Source organism: Mastigoproctus giganteus, chromosome 14, assembly GCF_048544385.1.
Source record: "Mastigoproctus giganteus isolate SK-2022 chromosome 14, ASM4854438v1, whole genome shotgun sequence".
Taxonomy (NCBI): Eukaryota; Metazoa; Arthropoda; class Arachnida; order Uropygi; family Thelyphonidae; genus Mastigoproctus; species Mastigoproctus giganteus.
Window position 1 is genome coordinate 26,488,563 of NC_143588.1, and position 27,646 is coordinate 26,516,208.

General features: G+C 39.9%; 1 protein-coding gene across 1 annotated transcript in view; it reads right to left on the bottom strand.

Moving 5' to 3' along the window:
* The window catches only part of LOC150075028 (uncharacterized), a 112,642-nt gene that overhangs the window by 18,892 nt on the left and 66,104 nt on the right, over positions 1–27,646 (bottom strand). The window contains exon 5 of the mRNA XM_090388733.1: positions 7,955–8,076. Within this exon, the coding sequence (XP_090244859.1) occupies positions 7,955–8,076 (122 nt within the window). The remainder of the gene's footprint in view (positions 1–7,954; positions 8,077–27,646) is intronic.

Consider the following 27,646-nt stretch of genomic DNA (forward strand, 5'->3'; position numbering starts at 1 on the left):
AGTTGAACATATTAGTTCAAAACTTTGTGATTATTATTATGCTATTATTAATTATATTATACATATATTATATTCAAATTTTATTGGAAATAAAACATTAATAGTACATAATATTTTTTATTTATTTAAAAAATTGGTTAACATGTATTTTTATTTTCCCTGTCTCTCTCTCTTTTTTTTAAGGGACCCAATATTTTCTTCTGCGCCCGGGGCCTCAACCGACCTTAATCCGCTCCTGATCGCCAGATCTAAGTACAGACAAATTTTGCGTCAGGTCTTTCGAGGGTGTCCGCAAGGTTCCATTTTGGGACCACTTCTCTCGAACTTTGTTTTGCAAGGTTGGATTACCCAAACCTTTGACAACGTGAAGATCATGGCATATACGGATTTGACAGCCATTGTTAGTGGCAATTCAAGATCTTCAATTGAAATATCTGCTGAGAAAGTTTTATCTAATCTTCAAAAAGTTGAAAATAAGTTAAAAATTAGTTCTATCAAGACAAAAATTATGATCCTTGGCTCAAAACTGGACGTTCGTCCACCACCAAGAGTTAAAATAAACAATACACAAATACCTCTAGTAACGGAAATTAAACTGTTGGGAATAACTATTGACAGCAAATTAAATTTTCTCCCTCATTTATCTAATCTGCGAATTAAGATCAGAAATTTCACCGGCGCTCTTGTCAGAGTTTCTAGAACTGAGTGGGGTCTTTCTAGAAGATCTTTAAGAATCTATTATAACTCTGTGCTTCTCCCTATGGTAGCCTATGCTGCTGGCGCTTGGTTCCATAGGGTGCAGACTGTACAATTTCAATCAAAATTGATGTCAATCCTGCGTACAATGTTACTTTGTATTTTGAAGATTTGTCGAATAGTTTCAACACCTGCTTTGCAGGTTTTAGCTGGGACCTTACCATTCGATCTGTACGTAATTTTCAGAGACTTAATTTATCGCTTGAAACGTCAGATTCTCACTCAGATCCTTGGAATTTTTGTTAACACTCAAGTCGAGGTTAAAGCTGAACGACAAAGAATTTGGCAAGAGTTGATCAATTTGTGGCAGAATAGGTGGGATGGCACTACACTGGGCAGTGTAACACGTAAGTTTTTTTCCTGAAGTCGACTCTCTTATAGATAAAAAATCTACAGTTTGGTTTAGCCTTGACTTGTTTACCTCCTATTTGTTATCAGGACATGGATCATTCAATAAGAAACTATTTAAATTTCGCTCGTCTCTTACAGAACTCTGCCATTGTGGCGGTGTGGAAGATTGGCAGCACGTGTTGTACTCTTGTCCCTCATACAATGAATTTCGAGTAACTCTGCAGAATACAATTCCCAACTTTTCATCAAGATTGGAACCTAATTTTGTATCAAATGCCACTAGTTACCGCACCCTTCAGGATTTTGCTAAGGCAATCTTCAATAAAACACTTGCAATGAGTGCACCTGCGATTATTTCAAATTCAGCTCAAGACTCTTCACTACAATGACGTCAATTTTCTCAACAAGATGTACAATTTTGGACTTGTGCTGTGTGTGTGTGTGTGTGCTTTTTTTTTTTTTTTTTTTTTTTTGCAACTCTACAAGTGTCCTATAACTACAACTCAATTTAACGATGAAAATTCTTGTGCTCCTGAAATTTCTCAGCTGGTTACTAATTGACTGTAACTTTGTTACAGTCAATTACAGCAAAGTTCTGGGCTAAAATGCTTGTATAAAGTTTTGTCGATCGGGTGGAACTGGTCTAGGGATTTTTTTTTTGGGGGGGGGGAAAGGGATTATTATCCTTATTTATTTTCTTTGACCTTGTATATAACCTTTTTTTTTTTTTTTTTTTGATATTTATGTTAATTTGCTAAATTTAACGCGATTACTTGCATTGTTTACTTTGAAACCTCAAAGTATCATTTGTGTTTACCTCAATCTGTTGAGGTTAACCTTGTGTACAGTATTTAATTTTTGAATAGTTGTTAAGTTCCTTTTTTTTTTTTTTTTTTACTATTTTTGGCTCGAACTTCGTTGGGCTTTTGGCGTCCCTCTCTTCTTCTACCGCCGGTTGGTAGCCCCTGGTCTACCTTCTCGTCGTGGTGGCGCGTTTCCGACCTGTTGATTTCGGGTAGCCACACAGCCAGTTCATTTCTGGCCATTTCCGCAGAATCCTGTATTTTAAAAGCGAAACGAGGCGGAGATGAACATGCCAGGTGCTGCCCTACAAAAATACATACATACCTTATATTATTTCTCCCTGATTGGGGATTCCACCTCGTGACGGGTATTGCTACCAAGTACACAGGGTGGGTGTTGTTATGTCTGATGTTACTGTTGGCGAGGAACTCTCTGACTATCCTACGGGTGTTCAGGATTGCGACTTTCTGGAGTTCCTTGTAGGTGTTCGCTGGGAGACCTATTGCTGCTAGGCTGTTATGTAGGGGTTTTGGCACCATACCTATGGTGCCAAAATCCCTACATAACAGCCTTGATATGATGATCGGGATGGTTGTTACTTGTTGTATATGCCACATCTCTTTGATCTCCTGTCGTAGGCTCATGTACTTCCTGATTTTTCCCCATGGGTTTTCTGCATGTTGCCAGTGTTGGGTACCGCTGTCAATCAGATAGGTAGCCTTTTCCTTCTTGTCCACAAAGGTTATGTCCGGTATATTGGCAGGATTGTCCTATCCGATGTTATGGCATGGTCCCAGTACAGCTTGTGGATTGGGGTCTCTAGTACTGCCTGGGGTTCATACTTGTAGTACGGTACACTTTCTTCGATCAACTGGTATTTCCTTGCTAGCTTCTGATGTATTATCCTGGCTAACTGGTCGTGTCTATGAGTGTACTCAGTCTGGGTGATCACCCTGCATCCCGCAGTGATGTGTTGGATCGTTTCTGAGGCCAGGTAGCATCGTCGACATGTGTCATCTAACACTCCGGACTCTTTGGCAATGTATTTTCTAGTGTTGATTACCTGGTCTTGGATGGCAGGCATGAATCCTTCCGTCTCGGGGAAGAGGGCCCCAATCGTGAGCCATGCATTGGAAGCATTTTTATCTATGTGATCTTGATGAAGATCATTGTAAGGTCTGCCATGGAATGTCTTCTCTGCCCATCTTTCTAGCTTTGTTTGTGCCTCCTGGTTGGGAGGGGACTCCTCGCATAGGTTGAGTGGGGTATACCACTTGTCTATCTTCCTTATGGCCTGCTGGAGTGCTGCTGTATTTCTGGAAGTAATCTTTCAGGTTAGCAATCGCTGTCTTTTGTTGCACAATGAGATCTATCAGGCCCCTGCCTCCTTTCCAGGCAATTGTTAGTCTCTCTGCGGCTGATTTCGGGTGGTGTTGGCGGCTCTTGGTCATCATTGTCCTTGTCTTTCTCACGATATCCTTCAGCTCTGTGTTAGTCCAATCTATGACCCCGAAAGAGTGTGTTAGCACTGGGACTGCATAGGTGTTTATGGCTTTAACTGTGTTCCCTCTGTTCAGCTTTGCTTTCAGCAGGCTTCTGAGTCACTGATGGTATTTTTCGGTCAGGCAGGCATTAATTTCCTTGTGCTGTAACTGCTGAGCCTGCATCATCCCCAAGTATTTGTAGGCCTCTGCCATGGCTTCAATCTCTTTACCAGTCTGCAGCTGGCAGTTTCGGTTGACTAAATTTCCCTGGTGCAATCCGTGGGTCTTACATTTGTCTAGACCAAATTCCATCCTAATTTCATTTCTAAATTCTTCGGTAATCTGGAGTAGATTCGGTGATTTGGTGATCTGTTGCTCGGTTCCCACATAGAGCTTGATGTCATTCATGTACATCACGTGGGTGATTGTGTACAGATTCTTCCTTCCTTCTTTAAGGTTATATCCGTACTTGCTACTGTTGAGCATGTTCGATAGCGGGTTAAGTGGTACACGGAACCACAATGGGCTCGGAGCATCTCCCTGAAAGATTCCTCTCCTGATGGGGATTGACCTGGTTGTGATGTTTTTGACCTTAGCGGTTGTACTCCATTTCGCCATCGTTTCTCCTAGGAAGTTTGTCACTACCAGATTGACCTTTGTAAATGGTTAGTGCCTCTGTTGGCCACCTATAGTGCATAGTGTTAGGGTCAGGCGGCCGCCTATGATGCACGGAGTCAAAGGCCTTGCGGTAATCGATGTAGGCCGTGTACATGTTGCGGCGCTTCTTGTAGGCTTGCTCCGTAAACGTGCCATCTATGATTAATTGCTTCTTGCATCCTTTTTTCTGTTCGGTCATTATGTTCTGTTTCTCCAAGTGGTCTGATATCTTCCTGGTTAGGCAGCTAGTCAGGATGTTGTACATTATTGGGAGGCAAGTGATTGGCCTATATTTCGCTGGGTTTCTTGTATCTTCGTCTTTAAGCTTCAGATATGTGATTCCTTGAGTGAGAAACTGCGGGATTGTCTCTGGTGCCTTATCTGGTGAACTGCTCTGCCAGATGCTTGTGTGTGTGTGTGCAAATGAGCTTCTTGTACCAGTAGTTGTGGGCATTATCTATCCCTGGAGTTTGCCAGTTGTGAGAGTTCTTGATAATCTGTTTTACTTCTTCTTCTTCCCGAATCTGCCGCCCTCTCATTTCTTGTACGTCTTTGGTTTTCTTGCGTTCAAGTTGTATCCAGTGGGCCCGGCTGTTATGTCTTACTTCCCTGCTCCATGTTTCCCCCAGAACTCAATCGTCTTCTGCTCGGGTGGTCCGTTCCATTCTTTCCCGTCTCCTCCGAGACTCCTGGAGACGCCTCTTTGGTCCTCATCAAAGATTCGTTTGTTTATTTTCCTCTGGGAGCTTATTATTATTATTAGCCATATGGTGCAAGGAGGCCTGAGGCTTATGCTGCACCAGTCAAAAAAAAATTCCTGAGTTACCCTGAGAGAGAGAGAGAGAGAGAGAGAGAGAGAGAGAGAGAGAGAGAGAGAGAGAGAGAGAGAGAGAGAACGATGATATCCAGCTCAGGACCCTGGGTGTGCCAAGCCCATACTCAACAGATGTGAGCCCCTGGGGTTTTTGGCATTATTTTAATTATACTAGCTATCCGGTGTACTCCATTATACCACTAAACCTTTAAATTAATTATCACCCCTAATGTTTAATTCTATATAATTCTTCATATATTCCATAGTAAATTAGTTAAATTCTTCCCTTACGCATACGATTCACGTTATTATTATGTTTAACTTATGTTGATATCAAATACACAGGAAAGGTTAGTAGGTAAAACTCCAGATCTTGGGTACTAGTCCATATTTCGACAAACGGATAGGAACAAAGCAGTGATGGGCAGGTGCCACTCACTGCTTTCCCCGCCCACTGTCCTAGGTTGATATGCCTAGGATGTTTTCCCCCCATTTGCCGCTGTTTTTAAGTCGGGAACTCGTTTTCCCATTTTAAATCAGCGGGATGGGGGGATAAACATGGTACCTAAGCTAAGCATCCTCCCTCCTCGATGACAAAAACAATAAAAAAAGAAAACGCCTTCACAATAATCACCCAATCACAGAGCCCGACCGTACAATCACTCCATCCTACGACCACGCCCACTGCGCAGAGACAAGTGGTACCCAAATAATGGAGTTTAGCTGGTTAGTATTATACGAATTCATTCTATTTGGATACTGGTGATCGCTGGAACCAGAAATAATAATATAAAGAATGACTTACATGTCGATGTGCACTGACTTAAATAAAAGAGGTGCAAATAACTAGATCTCACACTTATTTTTGTTATTATATTTTTTTCAGTAACTTTCATTCTAGCTTGAACATTACCACTTCATGTTCTTTTGTTCACTGCCGTTATTAGGCAATTTACTTCTCATAGTTTATCTTACAAGGTTTATCGTAGTTCAATCAAGGTTTATCTATAGTGATTTCTTGCTTGCTTGGTCGGTGGAAGTGAAAAGAATTTAATTAGTAAGTGAGAGAGTAAACACACAAAAAACTGACACAAGACAGATATTTAGGAGATAAGATATATTAAATTTAGAAAATACAGAACAAATATAGAAGCTTTTGGCTACTGTATGCAGCCTTTTTCAACTAATTGAACACTGGCACGTGCAGTAGCGTAGCTACCCTTTTTTGGACAAGGAGGCAAAGAACATGTTCGGGACCCTACTTAATTAATGAAAATTGCAAAAACAGGAGACAGCCAGCCAAAGACACCGAGCCCGGAGGCAATTGCCTTGCCTGCCTACATGGTAGCTACACTACTGAGACGTGGTTGTTTTTATGTGCTGTAGCTGACCTTCGAGTAGGTAAGCACACGAGGTCAGGAGGGGGGAGGGAGAAGCAGGAAGGGAGACGGTTGAGATGGATGACTGCCGCCATAAGCAGCAGCCGAGTTTGTGAACTATGAGAGGTTCAAAGATTGGATGTGTGTGGGTGCCTTGGTCCCTGTTGATCGTATTCCCGGTGACACTGATGTCTACTGATTCCAGCCAACGGCAGATCTTGAAATTGCGTGAGAAGCCTATGATTTTTGCAACCTTGGGTGTGATATCATGGCTCTCCTGCCAATAGTGAGCAGCTAGTGCTGATGGTTTATCTAGTAAATCATAGGTTTATCATAGTTTATCTTACATACTTTATTTATTATCTTAAACAAATTGCAGAACCTGTGAGATTCAAACCATTCATTGCTCATAGTTTCACCTTGCTCATTGAACTTGCTCAATAATAATGGGATTTTTGCTCAGATTAAGCCCCATAAATTCAAACAGAAAAATTTGCCTTTAGTAATTTTGCCTTTACATGTAAGGCTTTTTTTTTTTTTTTTTTTGGCTGTATACTAGTATACACTGATGAGCAAAACATTATGACCAACGAGTCGTTATGCAAATCGAAGCAACTGCAGGTGAACTATGGACGTGCGTGGGTCGGGACACGGAATAAAAAACACCTGATACTGAGCTTCATTAATCAATGTTACTCTTGTACTTCAGATGGGAAAGGCAGAGGACTTAAGCAAGTTTGACAAATGTCAAATTGTAATGCCCAGACAGACTGGATCAGAACATATCCGAAATGACAAGGCTGGTGGGATGATCATGGTCAGCCGTGGTTAGTAACTACCAAAAGTGGTACGAGGAGGGAAATCTCACGAACTGCTGGCAGGGTGTTGGACAACCACAACTCATCGATGCTTGAAGTGAGCAAAGGCTCTTCAGGACGGTACAAGGGAACAGAAAGAAGAGTGTGCTGCAACTAGCTGTAATTGGAATGCTGGTGATGGGAGTAATGTAAGTTATGCATGGGACATTGATTGAGGTATGTCACAATACAAAGTACATCGAAATCTGCTGAAAATGGGGGCTGCATAGCCGAAGGCCGCTCCGAGTGCCCGTGCTAACCACAGTTCACCGGCAACAGCGCCTATAATGGGCACACGGGCATCGAAACTGGACCTTTAGTGATTGGAAGAAGGTCGTCTGTCCGATGAATCATGTTTACTGTTGCACCATGTGGACAGCCGGGTACGTGTGCATCGTTTACATGCAGAAGTGATGGCACCTGGATGGCACGTGGGGCAAAAACAAGCCAGTGGCGGCAGTGTCGTGCTTTGGGCGATGTTCTGCTGGGATACCCTGGATCCAGTCATCCATGTGCCGGGCATTCTGACATCTACCACCTACCTAAACATCATTGCTGACCACAAATTTAGAATTTGCACTGTTGGTATCATCATCAGTTGGTCCCACTGTATAGAATTTAAAAACTCTCTGAGACCACCACAGTCACCTCTACGAATGCAAAAACCTTGCCCTTTATCCATGATAGTAGTTACATTTTTAAGGAAATTCCCAATCAATACTCTTATTTATAATATATACCATTTCAGTTGTATACACTTATTTTTAAGAATTTAAGCTTGACATTATCTTATTATACTAGTTAAATCAGAATAATTTTAATAATTTGTTGAAGTACTCAAGCAATACTTACGATGCCTTTACAGTAAACACTTCTGGGAGAAAACTACACTGAACAAGGAATCGTCGTGAGTTATGGGTAACTATCTCGCTGTTCTCATGCACCACAACTGTTGTATCAATTCGGGATCCATTCTGCAAAACGGATAACAGATATTGCATGCATAACGGATATTGCCAAAAGTATTAGATTAAATTATTATAAAATAATAATATAAATTAATTTCTTACATTAATGACAATTAATGCATAAATGCAATTAATGTACTTGTTTCAATATTTACTGTTCCAATAAGCAGCATCTGCCCAGACAGTTTGCCACTTGTTACTCATCTATCAGAGTTCAAATCACATCAGAGATTGGAAGAATTCTTAAATGCCTTTTCAGTAAAGTCATGGTTAGCAGATCTCATGCTGATAGAACAGAGTTATGCTTCCACAGGAGTTATTCTGGGTTTCTCAGCCCATGCAACATGCATATTGCCCATGAATACACACTTATAGAAACTAATACACAATAGCACAATAAGTTCTGAGTTACTGATGTGGCTTAAATGGCTTTTCTGTCAAGTGTAGAGGATGGTGTAGAGGTAGAGGACTTTGCTACCCATGACAGCCATGCACCTAAAATCCAACATGAAAGGTGACCATGAACACACCAAGGGCAGATCCAAAGTTCATGTTTAGTGGAGAGAAACAGCATAGGAAAATTTGTTTGGCTTACAGGTAATGCAAAAACAGATAATGCTTTTGTTATAATCCTAGGAGGTAATTCCTTAATTCCTTCGTGGATACTACCTGTATCTCATCAATAACCATATCATATGGAAAATTTTGTTTCTCATATAGTTTATTACAAAAGCATGATATCCTTCTGCATTATCTTAAGAGGCAATACCGTAATGGCTTCCTTGATAATACTTATCAAGTTACCATCAATAACCATGTCATATGGAAAATTCTGTTCGGCTTATAGATAATGCAATAATCTATTATAGATAATGCAATAATCTATAACGTGAATCGTATTTTGTAATAATCTTAAGAGGTAATTCCTTAATTCCTTTTGGGAAAATACTTATATCTCATCAATAACCATATTGTATGGTTACTGTCACCTTTAGTAAAAAGTGTGGCTACTTATGGTTACTGCCACCTTTATATGGTAATTTTACATCATAAGTTGCCTTATACCTTTAGGTGGCAGTAACCATACTTTGCCTTTATATTTTTCCTATCTATAGTTGTTTTTTATCATATATACATTGAATCACTTCTGATAACCAGATCAAAAATATGCTTTCTCTGTTACCTCAACAAATCAAGAAAATATTCTTCTACCAGTCAGCTGTCAACCCATGAGTTCCAATCGATATCTGGAAGGATAAAATCTCCTGTGACATTATTTCTTCAGTCCTTTGTCCTATAATATCCACTACTCTGATCTCTGTTTACCTAGTGCTTATATCACAACAGACTGACTCAACACATCTATTGGTTATACTATTTTAGAATCTAGGTTCTTCTTAGCCAAAAGCATAACTTCCTCCCTCCCCTTCTGTATATATTATAATCACCATATTAGAATTGTACATCCTGAATATCAGAGTGGCACCAATTTTCTGTTATACCTAGAATGTTAGCATTTGATAACTAAACAAATATTTTTATGTCATCAATTTCTTTCCTATGCTCCTGGCATTAGTATATAATGCAAATATAGTGTATATATGCCAGCCCTTGTTTTTGTAACTCTTTCACAGGCCATGTAACTACTGGTCTCGTGTGCCTTCCCCTCAAAGGCCTACCAATAATGTCCAACCCCACCCCCTGCTTTTCACATCACTGCATGGTATAACAGAGATAATACAAGAATCAGTTCCACTTCTGTTTATTAATCTGTTATTAATTTGCATTTCCATGTCTCCCACAATAAGTATCCTTACATCTCTTCTAAATCAATCCCTTCTGTTAACAATCCCTGGGCATGCTCAGAAATATTCTATCCAAAGAACCTTGCACAGTCTTTTCCAGGGCCAAATTGATTGACAAAATTCTCATTATAAACTTCCCCCTACCACGTCTTGACAAAATTTCATGTACTTTCAAATTCGGCCTTAACTTGAGACTTTTTCTCAAACTCACTTCATACTTATTAAGCAAAGCATTGGATTGCCTGTGTTTATCATCTTTAGAACCAACAAACAACAATATCACATTTTGTACCCCTAAAAGATAATAATAACTGTTCTACAATATTGCCAGATTATAGTCCTTGCAAACATACCTTAATCCTATTTTACCAATTCTTATTTTATAAAATATTTCCTGTTTCCCAGACAGCCTAGAAGAATAACTACCTCCTCTGGAACCAGGAGGAAGACTATGAGTTTCCTAATTTAATTCCTTCAAGGACAACAACCTTTTTTCTTCAAGCACGTTTTAAAATTCGTAAAACAAAAAGCAAAATTTACATTTAATCCCCCCCCCGCGGGTATTATGTTCAGCTACAGTTAGGTCTATGTACAACCACACACAGTGCAAGCAATATGGATTCATATGAGAATTGTCTTTGGCAGTTCCCAACCCGAGCCATGTCATGTTCACTTCTAGTCTCAGTCACACTTCACTTAAAAAATTTAAACACTAATTCTGTTTCCACTTCCACAGCAACAGGTGGAAGTTTGTTCACCAACCACCTGCTGGCGGAAGGAAAACATCTGCACATCTATTCTACAATCATCCTTCCTCAATTTGAATTTATGCCTACTCTTGTGTGTAGTCTAAGCAAGAGGAAAAATGTCATCATTGAGCTTGCTCAAACCATTCAAAACATTAAACAACTCAATCAGACCACTTTGCAGATACCTAGTCTCCAGATGCGGCAATGTGCAAAAATGAAAACTTTTCTGGTAAGAACACCCTCTTGTTCCCCTCACCAACCTCGCCCTTCTCTGCAGCAGCACTATATCCATCCTAAAATGAGGCTACCAAGCCTGCAGGCAATACTCAAGATGAGGCCTGACCATTGCCTTATAAATTGGGATAATCAACACCTCCTTATCCTAGCTAGCAAAATTTCTATATAACATTGACAAAACCCCACAAGCTGTCCTGGCAGTCCATTCACCACTCAGAGAACTTCATATCTAGCTGCACAATTATCCCCCCAGGTCTTTTCCACTACCCTGAATGCAGGCCCACACAGCTGAACATTAATATGCAGTTATTACTACCCATACGCATTACCTGGCATTTGTCAATGTCAAATTTCAATTGCCATTTCTCAGCCCATCTGCCTAATTTTTCTTTATCTTGTTGCAATAGCATATCTTGATTAGTGTCATTAGCCACCCTGCCAACTTTTGTGTCATCTGCAAACTTAGACATTAAGCCTGACATACCTTGATCAATATCATTAATAAATACAGAAAACTATGATGAGCCTGTCACTGAACACTAGGGGAATCCACTAATAACATTAGTCCATCAGCAATAAGAATCCATTGATAACCACTCTCTGTCTTCTCGACTTAACCATTCCTTCATAAAAAGTAGAAATTTTCCCGAAAATTGAAGCACGAACTAAGGCTTCATGTTGATTTACACGAATATTCGGAGAAAAACGCATCGAACCTTGGTAAGACGAGTTGCAATCACCGCAAGAAATGTTGTATACCAGGTCATTAATTTGTGTTGCGAACACGGAAAGAACCGAGCGATTGTTCAGTATAGTGTGTAAGTTCCGTATTGGCCTGGCCACAACTGAGGCTTCAACATGAAGCCTCAGTTCGTGCTTCTCGTTCAGCAGCATCAGAATTAGCCTTTCATACCATTAACAAAAAACATACTTTTTTATTTAACGAGGCCAAAATACTTAATGTCCAACATAATTATACATGACTATTAATTGCAGAAACCGTAGAAATTAAATTACACGAGAATTCTGTTAATGTTTGTTGGCCATATTTGATCTCCGATGCGTGGACCTTTACGTGCATGCACGAAAACAAATAATCACTATTTAAGATTCATGTTCAATCCAATTTGGTAATTTTCATTCCTGTGATCACGACATATGGTCGAAAAGTGTTGTCAGCTTCAGGAAGGAAAATCGTTTTGAATATTTTCGTTAGATTCTTTTTAATATTTTTAATTACGTTAAATTGATTTTTAATTGTGTTTAATTGGTTTTTAATTATTTTTTACTCTAATGTAAGTTTTTCGATTTTTTCGTTTTAATTTCTGGAGAGTATCATACGGATGTGTTCTATGTACTATATTGAGGTAAACTCCTCTTATTATTTTATAAATATTAATATCAACGTAGAACGTATTGAACATTACAGCTCTGATTCATACTATATAAACGATTTACATAAGTATTTGCTGTTTTCATTTGCATTCTTTGCCAAGGACGTCTCATCTTCATTGCAATCTACCTTAGTTTGCCTAACCTCCTTTGTGACAGAAAGGAGGTTAGGCAATTTAGGGAAGATGATTGCTGTTGTTGTTTGTTTGGTTTTTAGGAGCATTAGCAACTAAGGCCATATTGCTCCGGGGATATGCGGTGGTCATTCCCTGGCCTTTCCGCATCTTCCGTATTTGGTGGTCATGGGCTCAAACCCCAGTCTAATCAAGAAGCGTGTGCTACGCACTGCTGCTCCTGCCCACCTGGCTATGGAGGCACCATGCTACTGTAGACATGGTGCCTCCATAGCCACCATGCTACTGTAGACATTTGTACTGTCTGATAATTTATATGCATCTCATCCGACTATCACAAGTATCATCAGTTCATCTGACATCCATCCTATAAGCCTTAAACTGCATCTCTTAGTTTGTATAAAAAGCCTAGCAGTTTCATAATGTTATTTCTGTTTTGTTCTGTTATGTCTGTTATATTTGTGTTTTGCCCCTTAGTTTGTCCCACTGTATGGAATTTAAAAACTGTCTGTGATCACCGTAGTCACCTTTACAAAAGCAAAAGCCCTTGCCTTTACTCTTGATGACTGTTACATCTTTTAAGTAAATCCCACATCACTGTGATCACTGCCACCTAGTGTTCTTTTATCTGCTGATAATCAGATCAAGGGTATTTCTTTCTTTCTCTCTCTCTCTAACATGTTGCTCTAGAAAACAGTCATTCAATAAATCTCTGTTTTTGTGGACACTGTTTCAATAAACAATGTCCACAAAAGCCTTGCTAGCATGTGATTGACACACCCACAAGTTCCAGTCAATACATGGAGAGTTAAAATCCTCCATTATAAACATTCTGACTTACCAGCCCACTATATTTCTCTGTATAGTTGTTTGTTATACTCATCAGAGTCATTAAGCCTAAAAGCCACTCCTATTCTAATTTTTGTTTTCCTTGTGTTATGCCTTAGATTTAATATGCTTCTTAACTAAGAGTATAACCCCTCCCCATCCCCTTCTGAAAAAGATGGAAATCCCACCACATAAAGATATATTATGCTGTTATAAAATGTTTAATTGTCAAAGGTTCAGTTGCACATCTCACACCTGCTCACAAAACTAGTAAACTCCCGTTTACCAGTGTGCTGTTAAACAGTATCAGGACAGGCTAAATTATGGATAATCACTCTAACCACAAGACACTGAAGTTCCTCCAAATGAATGTGCAAACTGCTCATGCTGCAGCTGACCAGGTGAAACTAAAAATGGAAGAGCAAAATATAAATATCCTCACCGTCCGGGAGTCAGATTAATGCAGTCAAGGGTTATCTCAGTCCTTCAGAATGGTGGAAACTATCTCTGACTAAGACTGGAAGGCTTTAGTCCTGTCTGAAACAAAGAAACAAAACACTCACTGTGACAAAAGTAAACTCTTTATGCACCTGCTTTACAGCAAGTGCCAAGTTAATAGTCACCTTGGCTCTATTTATGTCATTGTGTTTTACTGCAGGCCAGGAGAAAACATTACTCCAACTATTTACTATCCTCAAACAACTCTCATAACATTACCAGGTCAGAGAATACTCGTAGCAAGGATGCAAACTGTCAGTCCAGACTATGGCATGGCCTAACTGGGGATCATGCAGGGACTTACAATGGTCAAGAACTGGAGGACTTCCTTGCTACCACGACATTTGCAGTTCTCAATAAATGCAGTTCTCAACCCATTCATCTTTAGTTTTACCCTATGGTAATCAAATATCGATGTTATGCTACTACAGCCTCCAACATCCCATAAAATAACAAACTGGCATGTCCAAGCAGCTTGGCCAACATCAGATCACCGAACCATCACATTTAAACTTATACGTCAACTGGAGACACCTTTCTTATTCTGACATTACAGGATATGAAATCAAAAAAGAGTATGGGCTTGGCAAACTCAGTGTCCTGAGCTGGATATCATCATTCTTCTCTTTCTTGGTGATTCCCTTCTACTTCTCTCTCTCTCTCTCTCTCTCTCTCTCTCTCTCTCTCTCTCTCTCTCTCTCTCTCTCTCTCTCTCTCTCGCTCGCTCTCTCTCTCTCTCTCTCTCTCTCTCTCTCAGGGTAACGCAGGAATTTTTTTTTTTTTTTTTTTGGCTGGTGCAGCATAAGCCTCAGGCTTCCTTGCACCATATGGCTAATAATAATAATAAAAATAAAGAGCAAACTGGGACTTATTCCAGGAAAAGTAATACGAGAAATGCAGAAAATCCCAATAGACACATTCACTTTAACCTGTCAGTCATTCTGAAAAAATTATAGAGGTAATATTGAAAGCTTCCAGTATTTCCATGCATAAAAATAGCCAGAGGAAAATGCAGTTCTCTGGTGTTCCCCAGAGCTGGAGTTCCTCCAGTGAAGGGTCCACTGCAATAGAAAAAACTTCCAAAGAGCAAACACTACCTGGCCTGAAGATGAGGTAAATGCCCTGAGAGACACTTATAGGACATTCAGGAACAACTACACAACTCTCAGGCGTCTCCGTAGCCAGGTGGGAAGGAGCAGCAGTGCATAGCACACGCTTCTTGATTAGACCGGGGTTCGAGCCCGTCACCACCAAATACAGAGGATGCGGAAAGGTCAAGGGAATGACCACCGCATATTCCCGGAGCAATATGGCCTTAGTTGCTAATGCTCCTAAAAAACCAAATAACAATAACACAACTCTCATAAGGTACAAGAAAAGGGAATTCTGGCAACAGCCAGTTGGTACAACCTGGAATGACAACCCTTGGGGAGTCATATACCATACTGTTACTAACAAGCTTCCACCAGGTGAAGTAGTAAACACCACCATCACCACCAAAGAAGGCAACTCAACCATTCCTTAGGAGGACACTGTCGAAAATATTCTATACGCACGATTCCCTGATAGAAACTCAGCTCTGACCCCAGAACAGCTAGAAATTGACAGTAACAATCAGACTTATCATTCTACTGAAATAGAATCCCCATTCTCCCAGGATGAACTAAAGGCTGTGTTAGACTGCACAAAAAATAACAAATTCCCTGGACTTGATGTATCAGAAGTGGAGGCTATCAAAAAATTTGCTACAGCCTACCCTGACAATCTCTTAAACTTATTCGACCATTGCCAGGGCCTATTCCCCACCCTATGGAAGTGGGCACTACTGAGACTTATCCTAAATAAATCTGTGAAAAGCCATCTACTGAGCCCAGATCTTACCAGCCTATAGCTCAGTTTCCTGTGCTTGGTAAGCTCTTGAAGAGAGAGAGAGAGAGAGAGAGAGAGAGAGAGAGAGAGAGAGACTTTCATTAACCCAGTTTCTATACCACCACCAGAGAGCAGCTTTTCAATCAGACAAACGGTTTGGTTTCAAGCTAAGCAATAACACTGAAGATGACATGCAACAACTAATAAATACAGCAGAGATTAATTTGTAAAATAATAAGAGGAGTTTACCTCAACATAGTACGTAGAACACTTCCGTATGATACTCTCCAGAAGTTGAAACGAAAAAATTTAAAAACTTACATTAGAGTAACAAATAATTAAAATTCAATTTAACCCAATACAACTCAATTTAACACAATCAAAAATCAATTTAATGCAATTAAAAATAAGAATATTAATTAAAAGAATTTTAACAAAAAAAATTGAGTTTTATTGGGTTAAATTGATTTTTAATTATTTGTTACTCTAATGTAAGTTTTTCAATCTTTTCGTTTTAATTTCTGGAGAGTATCATATGGAATTGTTCTACATACTATACTGAGGTAAACTTCTCTTATTATTTTACAAATATTGATATCAACATAGAACGTATTGAGCATTACAGCTCTGGTTCATACCATCTAATTCATTTTTTAAGCAAAGAATAATGAAGAAAAATATATGTTAGCCATCTTTATTGATTTTGCTAGTGTCTTTGACACTCTGTGGTGGCCCAGCATCCAGGTCAATGCTCCACCGAAACCTTTACAAAATCACCTGTAGCTGTCTGGAAAATAGAAAAGTAATAGTCATGACTAGATTTCAGGAAACAAATAGAATAGTAAAGAAAGGATGTGTCTCTGGGGTCAGTGCTGGATCCATTCTTTTGGATCATAGTGCTAGATAAGCGGATCAAATCTGGTATGGGCTTGGCACACCCAGGGTCCTGAGCTGAATATCATCATTCTTCTCTTTCTTGGCAATTCCCTTCTACTTTTGACACTCTCTCTCTCTCTCTCTCTCTCTCTCTCTCTCTCTCTCTCTCTCTCTCTCTCAGGGTAACTTGAGAATTTTTTTTTGGCTGGTGCAGCATAAGCCTCAGGCTTCCTTGCGCCATATAGCTAATAATAATAATAAACATGGACCTTGCCCCTACAGATGACCTTGTTATCACTGTGAAGGCAAATGCCCATGTGGGTCTGGAAACTCAGGCTACCCTCACTTTGCAAAAACTTCAACAGCAGACACTACTCCACAACTTAAAAATATCTCCAGAAAAAAAACAAATAATTTTACTGAAAGCCATCTACAAAGAGCAACTGTTATTAAAAGCTCAGGTACCTCTATCAAAATGGTGCAGGAATTAAAATATCTTAATATCAGATTTGATAGCAAGCTATCCTTACATTGAATATTTGGCAAAGAAAATAAGAAATTATGAAGCTATGATCTCCACAATCAGTAAATCTGACAGGCAACTCAAAAAAAAAAAAAAAAAAAAAAAAAAAACACGCTCTCACTAATTTATAAAGCAGTATTCATTTCAATCATAACTTATGTGACTGGGATCCTCCCCCTGGATTCAGCAATAGTATATTGAGGGCTGTATTAGAGACAGAAAAACCATGCCCACCAAACATCTGGGCATTACCTTTGATGTGGCAGTAAATCTCAAAAGGGAAAGGAAAAGAATTTCTACTGAGCTCGAGAAAACTGGGAACAGCCCACAAATGCTGAAGTGACAAAGAGTTTCATATTCAATGTGGATGTGGTGTCCCACAAATCACCTCCCTGGTGTGTTCCTAGACTATACATGACCTTGCTATGCCAAGTTGACCGATCGCCCAAACTGCACTTGCAGTGCACCCAAAGATTGGAGACATTTATTATATGAATGTCCAATCTATGACAACCAAGAATACCTCTTTATTACTCAGAGGAATATTACAAAGCCATCACAGTATGCACAATCCGTATTTGAAATCAGAAGGAACAATAACAGGCAAAACACTGATCACACCCCTCAACCACCCTGAACTGCTAATAATATTTACACCATATTGTACAGGCTTCTCACTACACTATGCTGATCCACCTCCCAAATCGAAATTCTTCACTGAATTTGTAACTTTACTTTTCTTGACCTTGGGGTCCTGTTTAGAGTGAATATTGTGCACCACTTAAAGTGAGATTGACAGGAGCTGAGTGCGTGGCTCCACGTGTTCCATAAGTGGCTGAGTGTGATGAGAAACTGTTCATGTTCATGGTGAGAGATGAATGTGTGTGACTGAGTCATTTGAGGAACAACAAGAGTGCAGAGTGAAAGAATACTGTATGCGAGATAAATGCGTGTACCTGTAAAAAAATACAGATGAGCATGCCAAGTAGATAAATGTGTGAGTGTGTGGGAGTGCAAATGTCTCTTGTGTGTGGGAGTGCAAATGTCTCTTGTGTGTTTGAGTTTTGGCCGTTTCTATATGTTCTTATTTTTTGGGTAAATTGTTCCCTTGTATAAGCTGCAGTGACCTAATCTGCCCTGGGTGGCCACCTGGACCCTCACGTTGAGTATTATAATTACTGGCTAGGCAGTAAATTGAATTGTACGGTGGATCGCTTTTACCAAATGCTATTTTATCTTGGTCCTGACGCATTGTATCTAATTTAATTAGATACAATGCCCCCCGTATCTAATTTAGTTCAAATTCCCACTGCTGTCAGCCCTGATGCTGACTGGGGAGATTCATCCCCCTGGTAAAATTAGGCATATTTCACCTAAAAGCAGTCAACACTGTTTTCATTTTGGGATGACTGATCATGAGGAAACTCCTTGTTATCCTCATTTGCCAACCAACCTGGAGGGGGGAGCTATGTTGCATCTTCTTTTTCTCAAAATATATGCTTCTTGGAAACTGGTACTATATTCCTGATGCAAGGCTGATTTACTACCTCTCCACAGAAGACCAATTTTGGGACTACATAAATTACTGTCAACCCTCCTCTCTTCTGCTTCTGGTGTCTCCCCTGGTCTATATTAATTCATAGCTACCTGTTGGAGGGGTGTCCCTGGTCAAGTATGAGAGGACCCACAAAACACATGTAATTCCCAGATGAGGAGCTTTTTTGGTCATATATTTAAACTCCACATCGTCCTCGCCACCCTCTTTCCTCCCAGGCAGTGCCTCTGTTTCCATATTAATATATGGTTATACTGGAGGGGTGTCCTTGCCTGTGTATTGATGGATGAGTACTGCTGAACTTTCTAAACATACAAGGAAACCCCTCCACTCTTGACTAAATCCAAATTAAAAAATAAGGCCCAACTTCTCTCTTCTACCCACACTAACCTCTGGTTCCCTGGGTAGCCACAGGGCTACTCAGGCATATGAAGTTGTGTGTGTTGGACAGCCACACATGTATTTGACTCTCTGTGTGTTTGTATGGTGCCATGCTGGGCTGAGGAAGTCCTTCACTCTGGGAGAACCCCAAGAAATAAACAGGAATGTCCACTTAAATGTGCACTCCTGAATATATGTTATATATATTTATAAAAAAAAAAATTCTCATATTTCAAATGCAGGTCATGTACTTGTAGAGTGAATGAACTGATTATGTGTGTAAGCTATGCAATAATCAATTGCATAGTATGTGCTTTGTTAATAGAAAAAAAATGTGTGAAAAGATGTAACTGAATCTGTTTTTGTGAATATATGTCAATATGTACGGAAAGAAAAGTGTGTTGTGTACATGTAGGCATGAGAGGGATGTGACTGCATGGAGTATATACATTGCCCCTTGTATCTCACAGATGTCCCCCCCCTCCGCCAACTTGACTGCAGTGGGGTAACACACCTAAGAAACTCCTCCCTGCCCCTGCTAACACCATGCTGTTTCCTTTTTTAGGCAGTATGGCATGGAATGTTGACACTGGCTTCAGCTGGTCTCCTCAGTGTGGGATGTCACATTCTAGCAGAGCAGTCTTGATAGTGACCTGCAACTCCCCCAAACACTTTTCACCTGGCGGGCTCTACCACTCTAAACACTACTGTTTTTAACAGTAGAGGCAACCCCTGTCCCTTTAACTTTCTAATTCCTGGTGGAAGTCTTTACATCCTCCACTCTCTTTGCCTTCACCTATTCTCCACAACTTGCAATGTCTCCTCTGTCCACCTTTCCAACAAAAACTTCTGTTTTTTTTCCTTTTAGGGACCCTCTTTGGCAAGTTCAGGTGATACCAGGGTTTGCCCCGGCCAGACTACTCACTCAATGCCTGCTTCCCAGCCAACCTCCATTTGGTAATGGACAGGCAACACAGGGGGGGGAGGAACCTTGGCTCTCTAGGGGCCACATAGCTAAGAGGTCAGATGAATAAAAGGACAGATAATTCACAAATCTGTCTCCTGGGGTTGCCCCCAAGGACCAATTTTGGGCCCCTTGGTTTGGAACCTCATTCTTGATGATTGGCCGCTTAGGATGACTGATTTTTAAAATGGGCAACAAACAGTATATGCTGATGACCATGTCATTTTGGTTATTGGAAACCCAAGAAATTCCAAGATTATGGTTTTTAAACATAACAATCAGATTATATCAGACCACCAGTTGTAAAACTTGACAACAAATCACTTCCACTTGTCAGACGCAGCAAATTGTTAGGAGTCATTACTGAAGACCACATTTCTTTTACTGCACATTGATAAAACTTGTCCGTCAAAGTAAAGAGTTTTACTGCAATGCTACTCCAAATTGTCAGACTGATGGGGGGGGGGGAGTTGAACACCAAACCCTACATTTATTTTATAAAGCTGCAATAATCCCAACTACAACCTATGCTGCCAGTCCTTGATGTACTGCAATTAAAACTGTACAAACTAAGTTATCCACTATTCAGCATTGTTTTCTTCTTGCCTTTATTATTAGGCATATGGTGCAAGGAAGCCTGAGGCTTATGCTGCACCAGCCAAAACAAATTTGAGTACTCTGTGAGAGAGAGAGAGAGAGAGAGAGAGAAGTAGGAGGGAATCGCTAAAAAGGAGAAGAATGATGATATCCAGCTCAGGACCCTGGGTGTTCCATGCCTATGCTCACCAAATGTGAGCTCCTGGGGTGCTTTGTGTTTGCCAAACAGTATCAACACCTGTGCTACAGGTTCTTACAGGCATTTTAACACTGGACCTGCACATTGCATTTAGAGGCCTTTATTTTTATATCCACTGAGGCATTTCTATGAAATTTCAGCAAATCATGGTTAATCTTTAGGCTCATCCCAAAACTGACCAAACCAGATACTGGAATTTATTATTCAAAATGTAGCAGAACAGATGGAATTCTACAAAAATGGAACCAGTAACAAAAAAATTCAATGCCCCCCCAATGCATAGTTGCATTGGGAATACTATATTCAACAGAAAATGGTTTTCACCCTCACTGTTTACCTCCTATGTACTAAGAGACATGGTTTGCTTAATACAAAACCTATTTAGACTTTCTATTACTGTCTCCTGTCAATGCAGGCTACATGAAGACTCTTTTCACATTCTTTTTGAAGGTCATCTTTATGTGGACCTAAGATTGGCACTGACGGTAACAGTTCTAAATTTGTCTCCTGGACGTGAAGAGCTACTGATTTCTATCAAAAATTTCCAGGCCCTTCAAACCTTCTGTAATGCTACTTGTAACTGTAGGAAGACCTTCAAACCCAATGTTAATGCAAGCAATCAAGTTGAAAACACATCATAAATGTAAATACAATTCATTGCCACATCTGTCATATAGATTAGAATTAGCATTAGTAGAGGCATATGATGCAAGAAAGCAAGCTTATGCAGCATCAGTCAAAAAAAAAAAAAAACCCACTACCATTTCACCCCTCCATTTGTTCCAAATATCTGTCCAGCTCAGCCTTAAATTTATTTAGGCTATCAACTTCCACAACAAAAGATGGAAGTCTGTTCCACCAATCAACTACTTGCTGGCTAAAGGCAAGCTTCCGCGCATCTATCCTACAACTGTCTTTCCTCAATTTGAAGTTATGCCCTCTCGGCTGATTATTCTGAGCAAGAGGAAGAATCTCATCAGCACTGAGCATGCTCAAACCATTCAACCAATCAGATCACCTCGCAGGTGCCTAGTCTCCAGACACTGTAATCTGCGAAACTTAAGCCTTTCTTTGTAACAGCAACCCTTCGTTCCATTCACTAATCTTGTTGCCCTTCTCTGTACTCATTCCAACAGCTCTACATCCTTCTTAAAATGAGGCCTTCAGACCTGTATACAATGGTCAGGCCTCAAGGTGTGGCCTGACCATTGCCTTATATAAGGGGATAATCATCTCCTTATCCCTGCTAGAAAAATTCCTGTATATCATTGACAAGACACCATGAGCTACTCTTGCAGACCATCTGCACTGCTCAGAAAACTTCATATCTGCCTGCATAATTACCCCCAGGTCCTTTTCATTCTCTACCACCGTCAGTGTAGTACCACAGAGTTGATACATTACTCTGGGGTTACTGCTTCCCATATGCAGTACTTTACATTTGTCAATGTTAAACTTCATGAACATTCAAGATAACCTCATGAATAAAGTTTTGCTGCTTTTTCAAGAACATACAAATCAGGTTTTTAACAGATGTTGTATTTCTTTGGCTCTTCCTTTATTAAGCATCTCTGCAACTCAATCTTTCCTCTGCATAATACTATCATCCACTAGTGACTTATGATACTACTCCAGATTAACAGATTTAGATATTGAACTTGTTCCTGCCTTGCTGGAGTTGTTTTTGGATAAGTTGACTGCTGTTGTTTAATGGAAGACTTTTACCCTTTATGAACTACTTTAGGCACTGGATAAAGACATAGTCATGCAGTATCCTTTATCACATTCTCTTTTTTTTTTTTTTTTTTTTCTTTTATGCTATTTTTTCTTCTTTCGTTATTTTCTGCTCCCCTGTCTCCTGAGTGAAAAGGAAAATGATTGTGAGTATGCTGGTGTGCTAGCACAGGATTCTTTTGAATGGTTCCTAACTGGCTTTGGACATTCATTACATGAAAGTCAAGGTTGGCCATAGTACATGCATAGTTGTGGCCCACCTCCTTGTGATGTAGACAGGCACTGGGCAAGTATTCCAATAGAAAGATTGTGCTTAAAATTTTAAGGGATTCCCTGTTTTTAAAATAGTACAGGAGACTGTTGAAACAGGAGATAAGGCAGGTGGAAAAGGCTTCTCTCACACATTGACACTGCAGATGTTATGAAAAATTTTTTTTTTCATTTCATGATGAAAAAAAAATGCTCTTGTATATACATACTCTGGCACATCCACTATATCAGAATAGTTTACGAATATTTCTGAAAACGAATACAATGATTAACTATAACTAGAAGTCTTGTGTTGTTGAACCACAGTCTACTCAAACATGTGCGTGTGCATATTACTGCACAACTGTTTTCTGTAATGTCCAAGTTTGCAGATGATACAGAGATTGACAGGGTTGTTAATGACAATAATGAAGATATGCTGTTGCAACAAGATCTAGAAAAATTAGGCTGAGAAATGGCAAGTGAAGTTTAACATTTGGCAAATGCAAGGTACTCTGGGATTACTGCATATGGGTAGCAGTAATCCAAGAGTAACATACAAACTGTTTGGTACTACATTTAAGATAGTGGAAAATGAAAAGGACCTGGGGATAACTGTGCATTCTTGGAATTCTTCATCTTGCTCAGACTTTGCATATGAGTGGGCATAAATTCAAATTGAGGAGGGATGGCTGTAGAACAGATGCATGGAAGTTTGCCTTCAGGCATTTGGTGGCTGATTACTGGACCAAGCTTCCATCCATTGTTTGTCCAAGTGAATAGTTTGAATAAATTCAAGGATTAATTAGAAAAATGGGATTTTTCTGGCCGATACTGTATAAGCTTGCTTTTCTGCATCATTTGCCACTATTAATACTAATACTCATGCTTGGGTGGAAGCCCTCACTGACTTAAGTGTTTATGAACAGGAAATAAAAGAACAGGAGTAGGAGGTTACCCGATAAATCAAAAACATATCAATGAAGAGGATTGAATGTTGAAAAATTTAAGCGGAAGCAAGAGATGGACATTGGTTTTTTTTTTTATGAGAACCCCAAACACGGAAGGTAGTAGAATGTATAGTACTTATTACCATGCATGGATTGGAGGTTGAGAAGACAAGAGAAGATATTTGTTGACATTAGACTTGAACTTCTAACGGCAGTTGAATGAATAAATGAAGAAGATGAAAAGTTGGTTCTGTGAGTTTGAAATTGGACAGTAAATGGGTGTTGGCTGGTGGTGGCACATGTTCGGACTGTTTTGAAAGAGAGAGCAAGAATTATAGAAGCCAATTCAGAAGAACAGTGCCCATGGAAGTATCTGTAGAAAAGGCATGAGGCAGAAACAGTACATCTATGAGATAGAGGGCGGAGAGATTCTGTTAGAGATGAGTCATTAATTAACCTAACTGCCCTCTTCTGAATGGAATCTAGAAGCCTGAGAGAAGTTTTGGGGGCACCGCCCCAGATGTGGGAACAATATTCCATGGTAGAGCAGATTGGCGATTTGTACAGAGTGAACAGCTGTTTGAAAGAAAAATAACGCTGAAATCAAAAGAGAAAACCAAATTTTTGAGAAACAGAGGAAGCAATATTTGTAATGTGCTTGTGCAAAGAGAGATAAAAGTCAGGGTAATGCCCAAAAGAGATATATCATTTTGCCTATAAGTCACCAAAGATAAGCATAGGAGCAAAAGAATCTTTTTTTCCCAAGACATAAGACAAGACTGAGTTTTAGAAGGATTGAAATCAACTAAGTTGTCTTTGCCCCACTGGAGATCGGCATTTAAGGAATTGGTAATGGATAGTCGAGAAGTTTCAGCTGATTGAGCAGGGTGAGGTTTCTCAAACTGGAAAGTTGAATGCAATGTGCTATCATCAGCAAAACTATGGATGGGATCTCTGGTCAATGAAAGAATTTCATTAATATACAAGAGGAAAAGAGTGGGGGAAAGAACTCAACTAATGCTGGGGCCACCAGCATTAGTGAAGAAGTTAGAAGACAGAGAGCCATCTACCATCATCCTGTGTGAGCGGTCAGAGAGAAAACTGGATAACCAATTACAAAAAACAGTAGACACACCATAAGATGGTTGGTTGGTTTGTTGGTTGGTTGATATGTTGTTTAATGGCACAAGGGCTGCTAAGGCCATATTGTGCCTGATTCTATTCGGTAGTGCAATTACCAGTTAAAATCTGAAAACTTACATTTAGCAGAGGCATATGATGCAAGAAAGCAAGCTTGTGCAGCATCAGCCAAAAAAAAAAAAACAATTCCACTTCACCCCTCCGTTCGAAATACCTGTCCAGCTGAGCCTTAAATTTATTTAGGCTATCGACTTCCACGACAAGGGATGGACGTCTGTTCCACCAACCAACTACCTGCTGGCTAAGGGCAAATTTCCGCACGTCTATCCTACATCTGTCTTTCCTCAATTTGAATTTATGCCCTCTCAGGTGATTATTCTGAACAAGAGGAAGAATCCCATTAGCATTGAGCATGCTCAAACCATTCAAGGCTTTACACCTCTATCAGATCACCTCACTGGTGCCTAGTCTCCAGACACTGTAATTTTCAAAACTTAAGCCTTTCTTCGTAACAGTACCCCTTCGTTCCATTCACTAATCTTGTTGCCCTTCTCTGTACTCGTTCCAGCAGCTCTACATCCTTCTTGAAATCAGGCTTCCAGACCTGTTCACAGTACTCAAGGTGTGGCCTGATAATGGCCTAGAAAAATTCCTGTATATCATTTACAAGACACCATGAGCTACTCTTGCAGCCTGTCTACACTGCTCAGAGAATTTCATATCTGCCTGCACAATTACCCCCAGGTCCTTTTCATTCTCTACCACTGTCAGTGTAGTACCACAGAGTTGATACGTTGCTGTGTGGTTGCTGTTTCCCATTTTTAGTACTTTACATTTGTCAATGTTAAACTTCATTTGCCACCTCTCAGCCCATCTGCTCAACCTTTCCAGATCCTGTTGCAGCAGCATAGTGTCAGTAGTGTCCTTTACAACCCTGCCAACCTTTGTATTGTCTGCAAACTTGGACATTAAGCTTGATATACCATCAATCAATATCATTTATAAATACAGAAAACAATAATGGACCCAATACTGAACCCTTAGGGACTCCACTAATAACATTAGTCCACGATGAGCAGTGTCCTTTGATTACCACTCTGTCTTCTCCCCCTCAACCACCCCCTTATCCGTAACAGCAATTTTCCTCCAATGCCACACTGCTCCAATTTGTGCAGCAGTCTTCCGTGTGAAACAGTATCAAAAGCCTTTCTAAGATCCAAGTATATAATATCAAAGTTATTCCCTGCATCCAGTTCTTTTGTGACTACATCATAGTATCCAATCAAATTGGTCAGGCAAGACTTCCCCTTAACAAAACCATGCTGTGTCCAAGCTATAACTGAAGTCTAGATGATCCTGCAGTGCTTCTTTAACCAGTGCCTCCATTAATTTTCCTGGAACTTATGAAGTTAAACTCACAGGTCTATAATTACTTGTGTCGGCCTTTGATCCTCCTTTGTGAATTGGGGTCACATTTGCACATCTCCAGTCTGTGGGTACCTCCCCTCAGTCCAAGGAAGCTTTCATAATCATGGCTAAGGGTTTGCTTACTTCCTTTGCTGCCTCCTTTAATATAACTGGATAGATCCCATCCACCCCAGGTGCCTTTCTTGTGTTTATCTTCAACAATTTCTCCTCCACTTTACTCTCAGTTATTACAAGATTCTCTAGCTTACTACCAGAGTTGAATACACCTCTGGCATTCCCCTCGCTGAATAACTCCTCATGTGTGAATGTTGATGCAAAATATTCATTTAGTTTGTTAGCTACCTGAGCAGGATCATCAACAGTTGACCCATCGATATCAAGTGGACCAATCTGATTCATCCCCTTCCTTCTAGAGTTTACATAAGTAAAGAACTCTTTTCTGTTTTTCTTTGCATCCCTTGCCAAAGATTTCTCATAATCTGCCTTTGCCTGCCTAACCTCCTTTGTAACTTGGTTACAGATCAACTTGTATCTATCATAGGCTTCTGTGTCACGTGTTAATTTATATGTATCCCATGCATTTTTCTTCTCTGTCATATGTCTCATTAGTTCACCTGACATCCATTTTGGCCTGAACCTTGAACAATATTTCTTGGTTGGTATGTAAAGCCTAGTAGCTTCCAAGATAAGTTCTTTGAATGCTTCCCACTTTGAATTTGCTGTTGGTAACATCTTCAGTTGGTCCCACTGTATAGAATTTAAATACTGTTTCAGACCATCGTAGTCGCCTTTACGAAAGCAATAACCCTTCCCTTTACCCCTAATGGTAGTTACCTCTTTGAGTAAATCCCACTTCAGCACACTGTGATCACTGCCACCTAGTGGTTCCTTTATCTGCAGATTCTCAATGCATGAAGAATCACTACTAATAATCAAATCAAGAATATTACTCCCTCTAGTTGCCTCCCGAACATGCTGATGTAGAAAACAATAATCCAATAATCCCGTCTGCTTTAAGAAATAAAAGAACTCAGCTAGATTTGCATTGTCTCCAATCAGATGAGGTAATGTCAATGGTTCTTGCAGATGTGAAATCGATTTGAAAATTTTGTTTCGATAATCATTATAATGATTGCAATTTATTAGAATATGCATCACCATAAGTGTAGTCTGACAAAATGTACAAATAGGTGGATCTTCCCCCTTGAGTAGATAAATATGTGTTAGATACGTATGCCCAATACCTGTCTTAGCCAGGATCTGCTTTGATGGAATGCTTGATGGCCACAACTTAGGTTCCTGTTTAAATTGAAGCAGTTTATTGCCGCACTGAGTGCGGCAATCACAATCATCATGATGATGATTGTGATTGCCGGATTGAGTCTGAGTCTGCCAGATTTGCAACCATTGCTCTTCACACACGTTTTTTATGACTAATTTGTAGTCTGTATATGGCACTTTGTAGTTA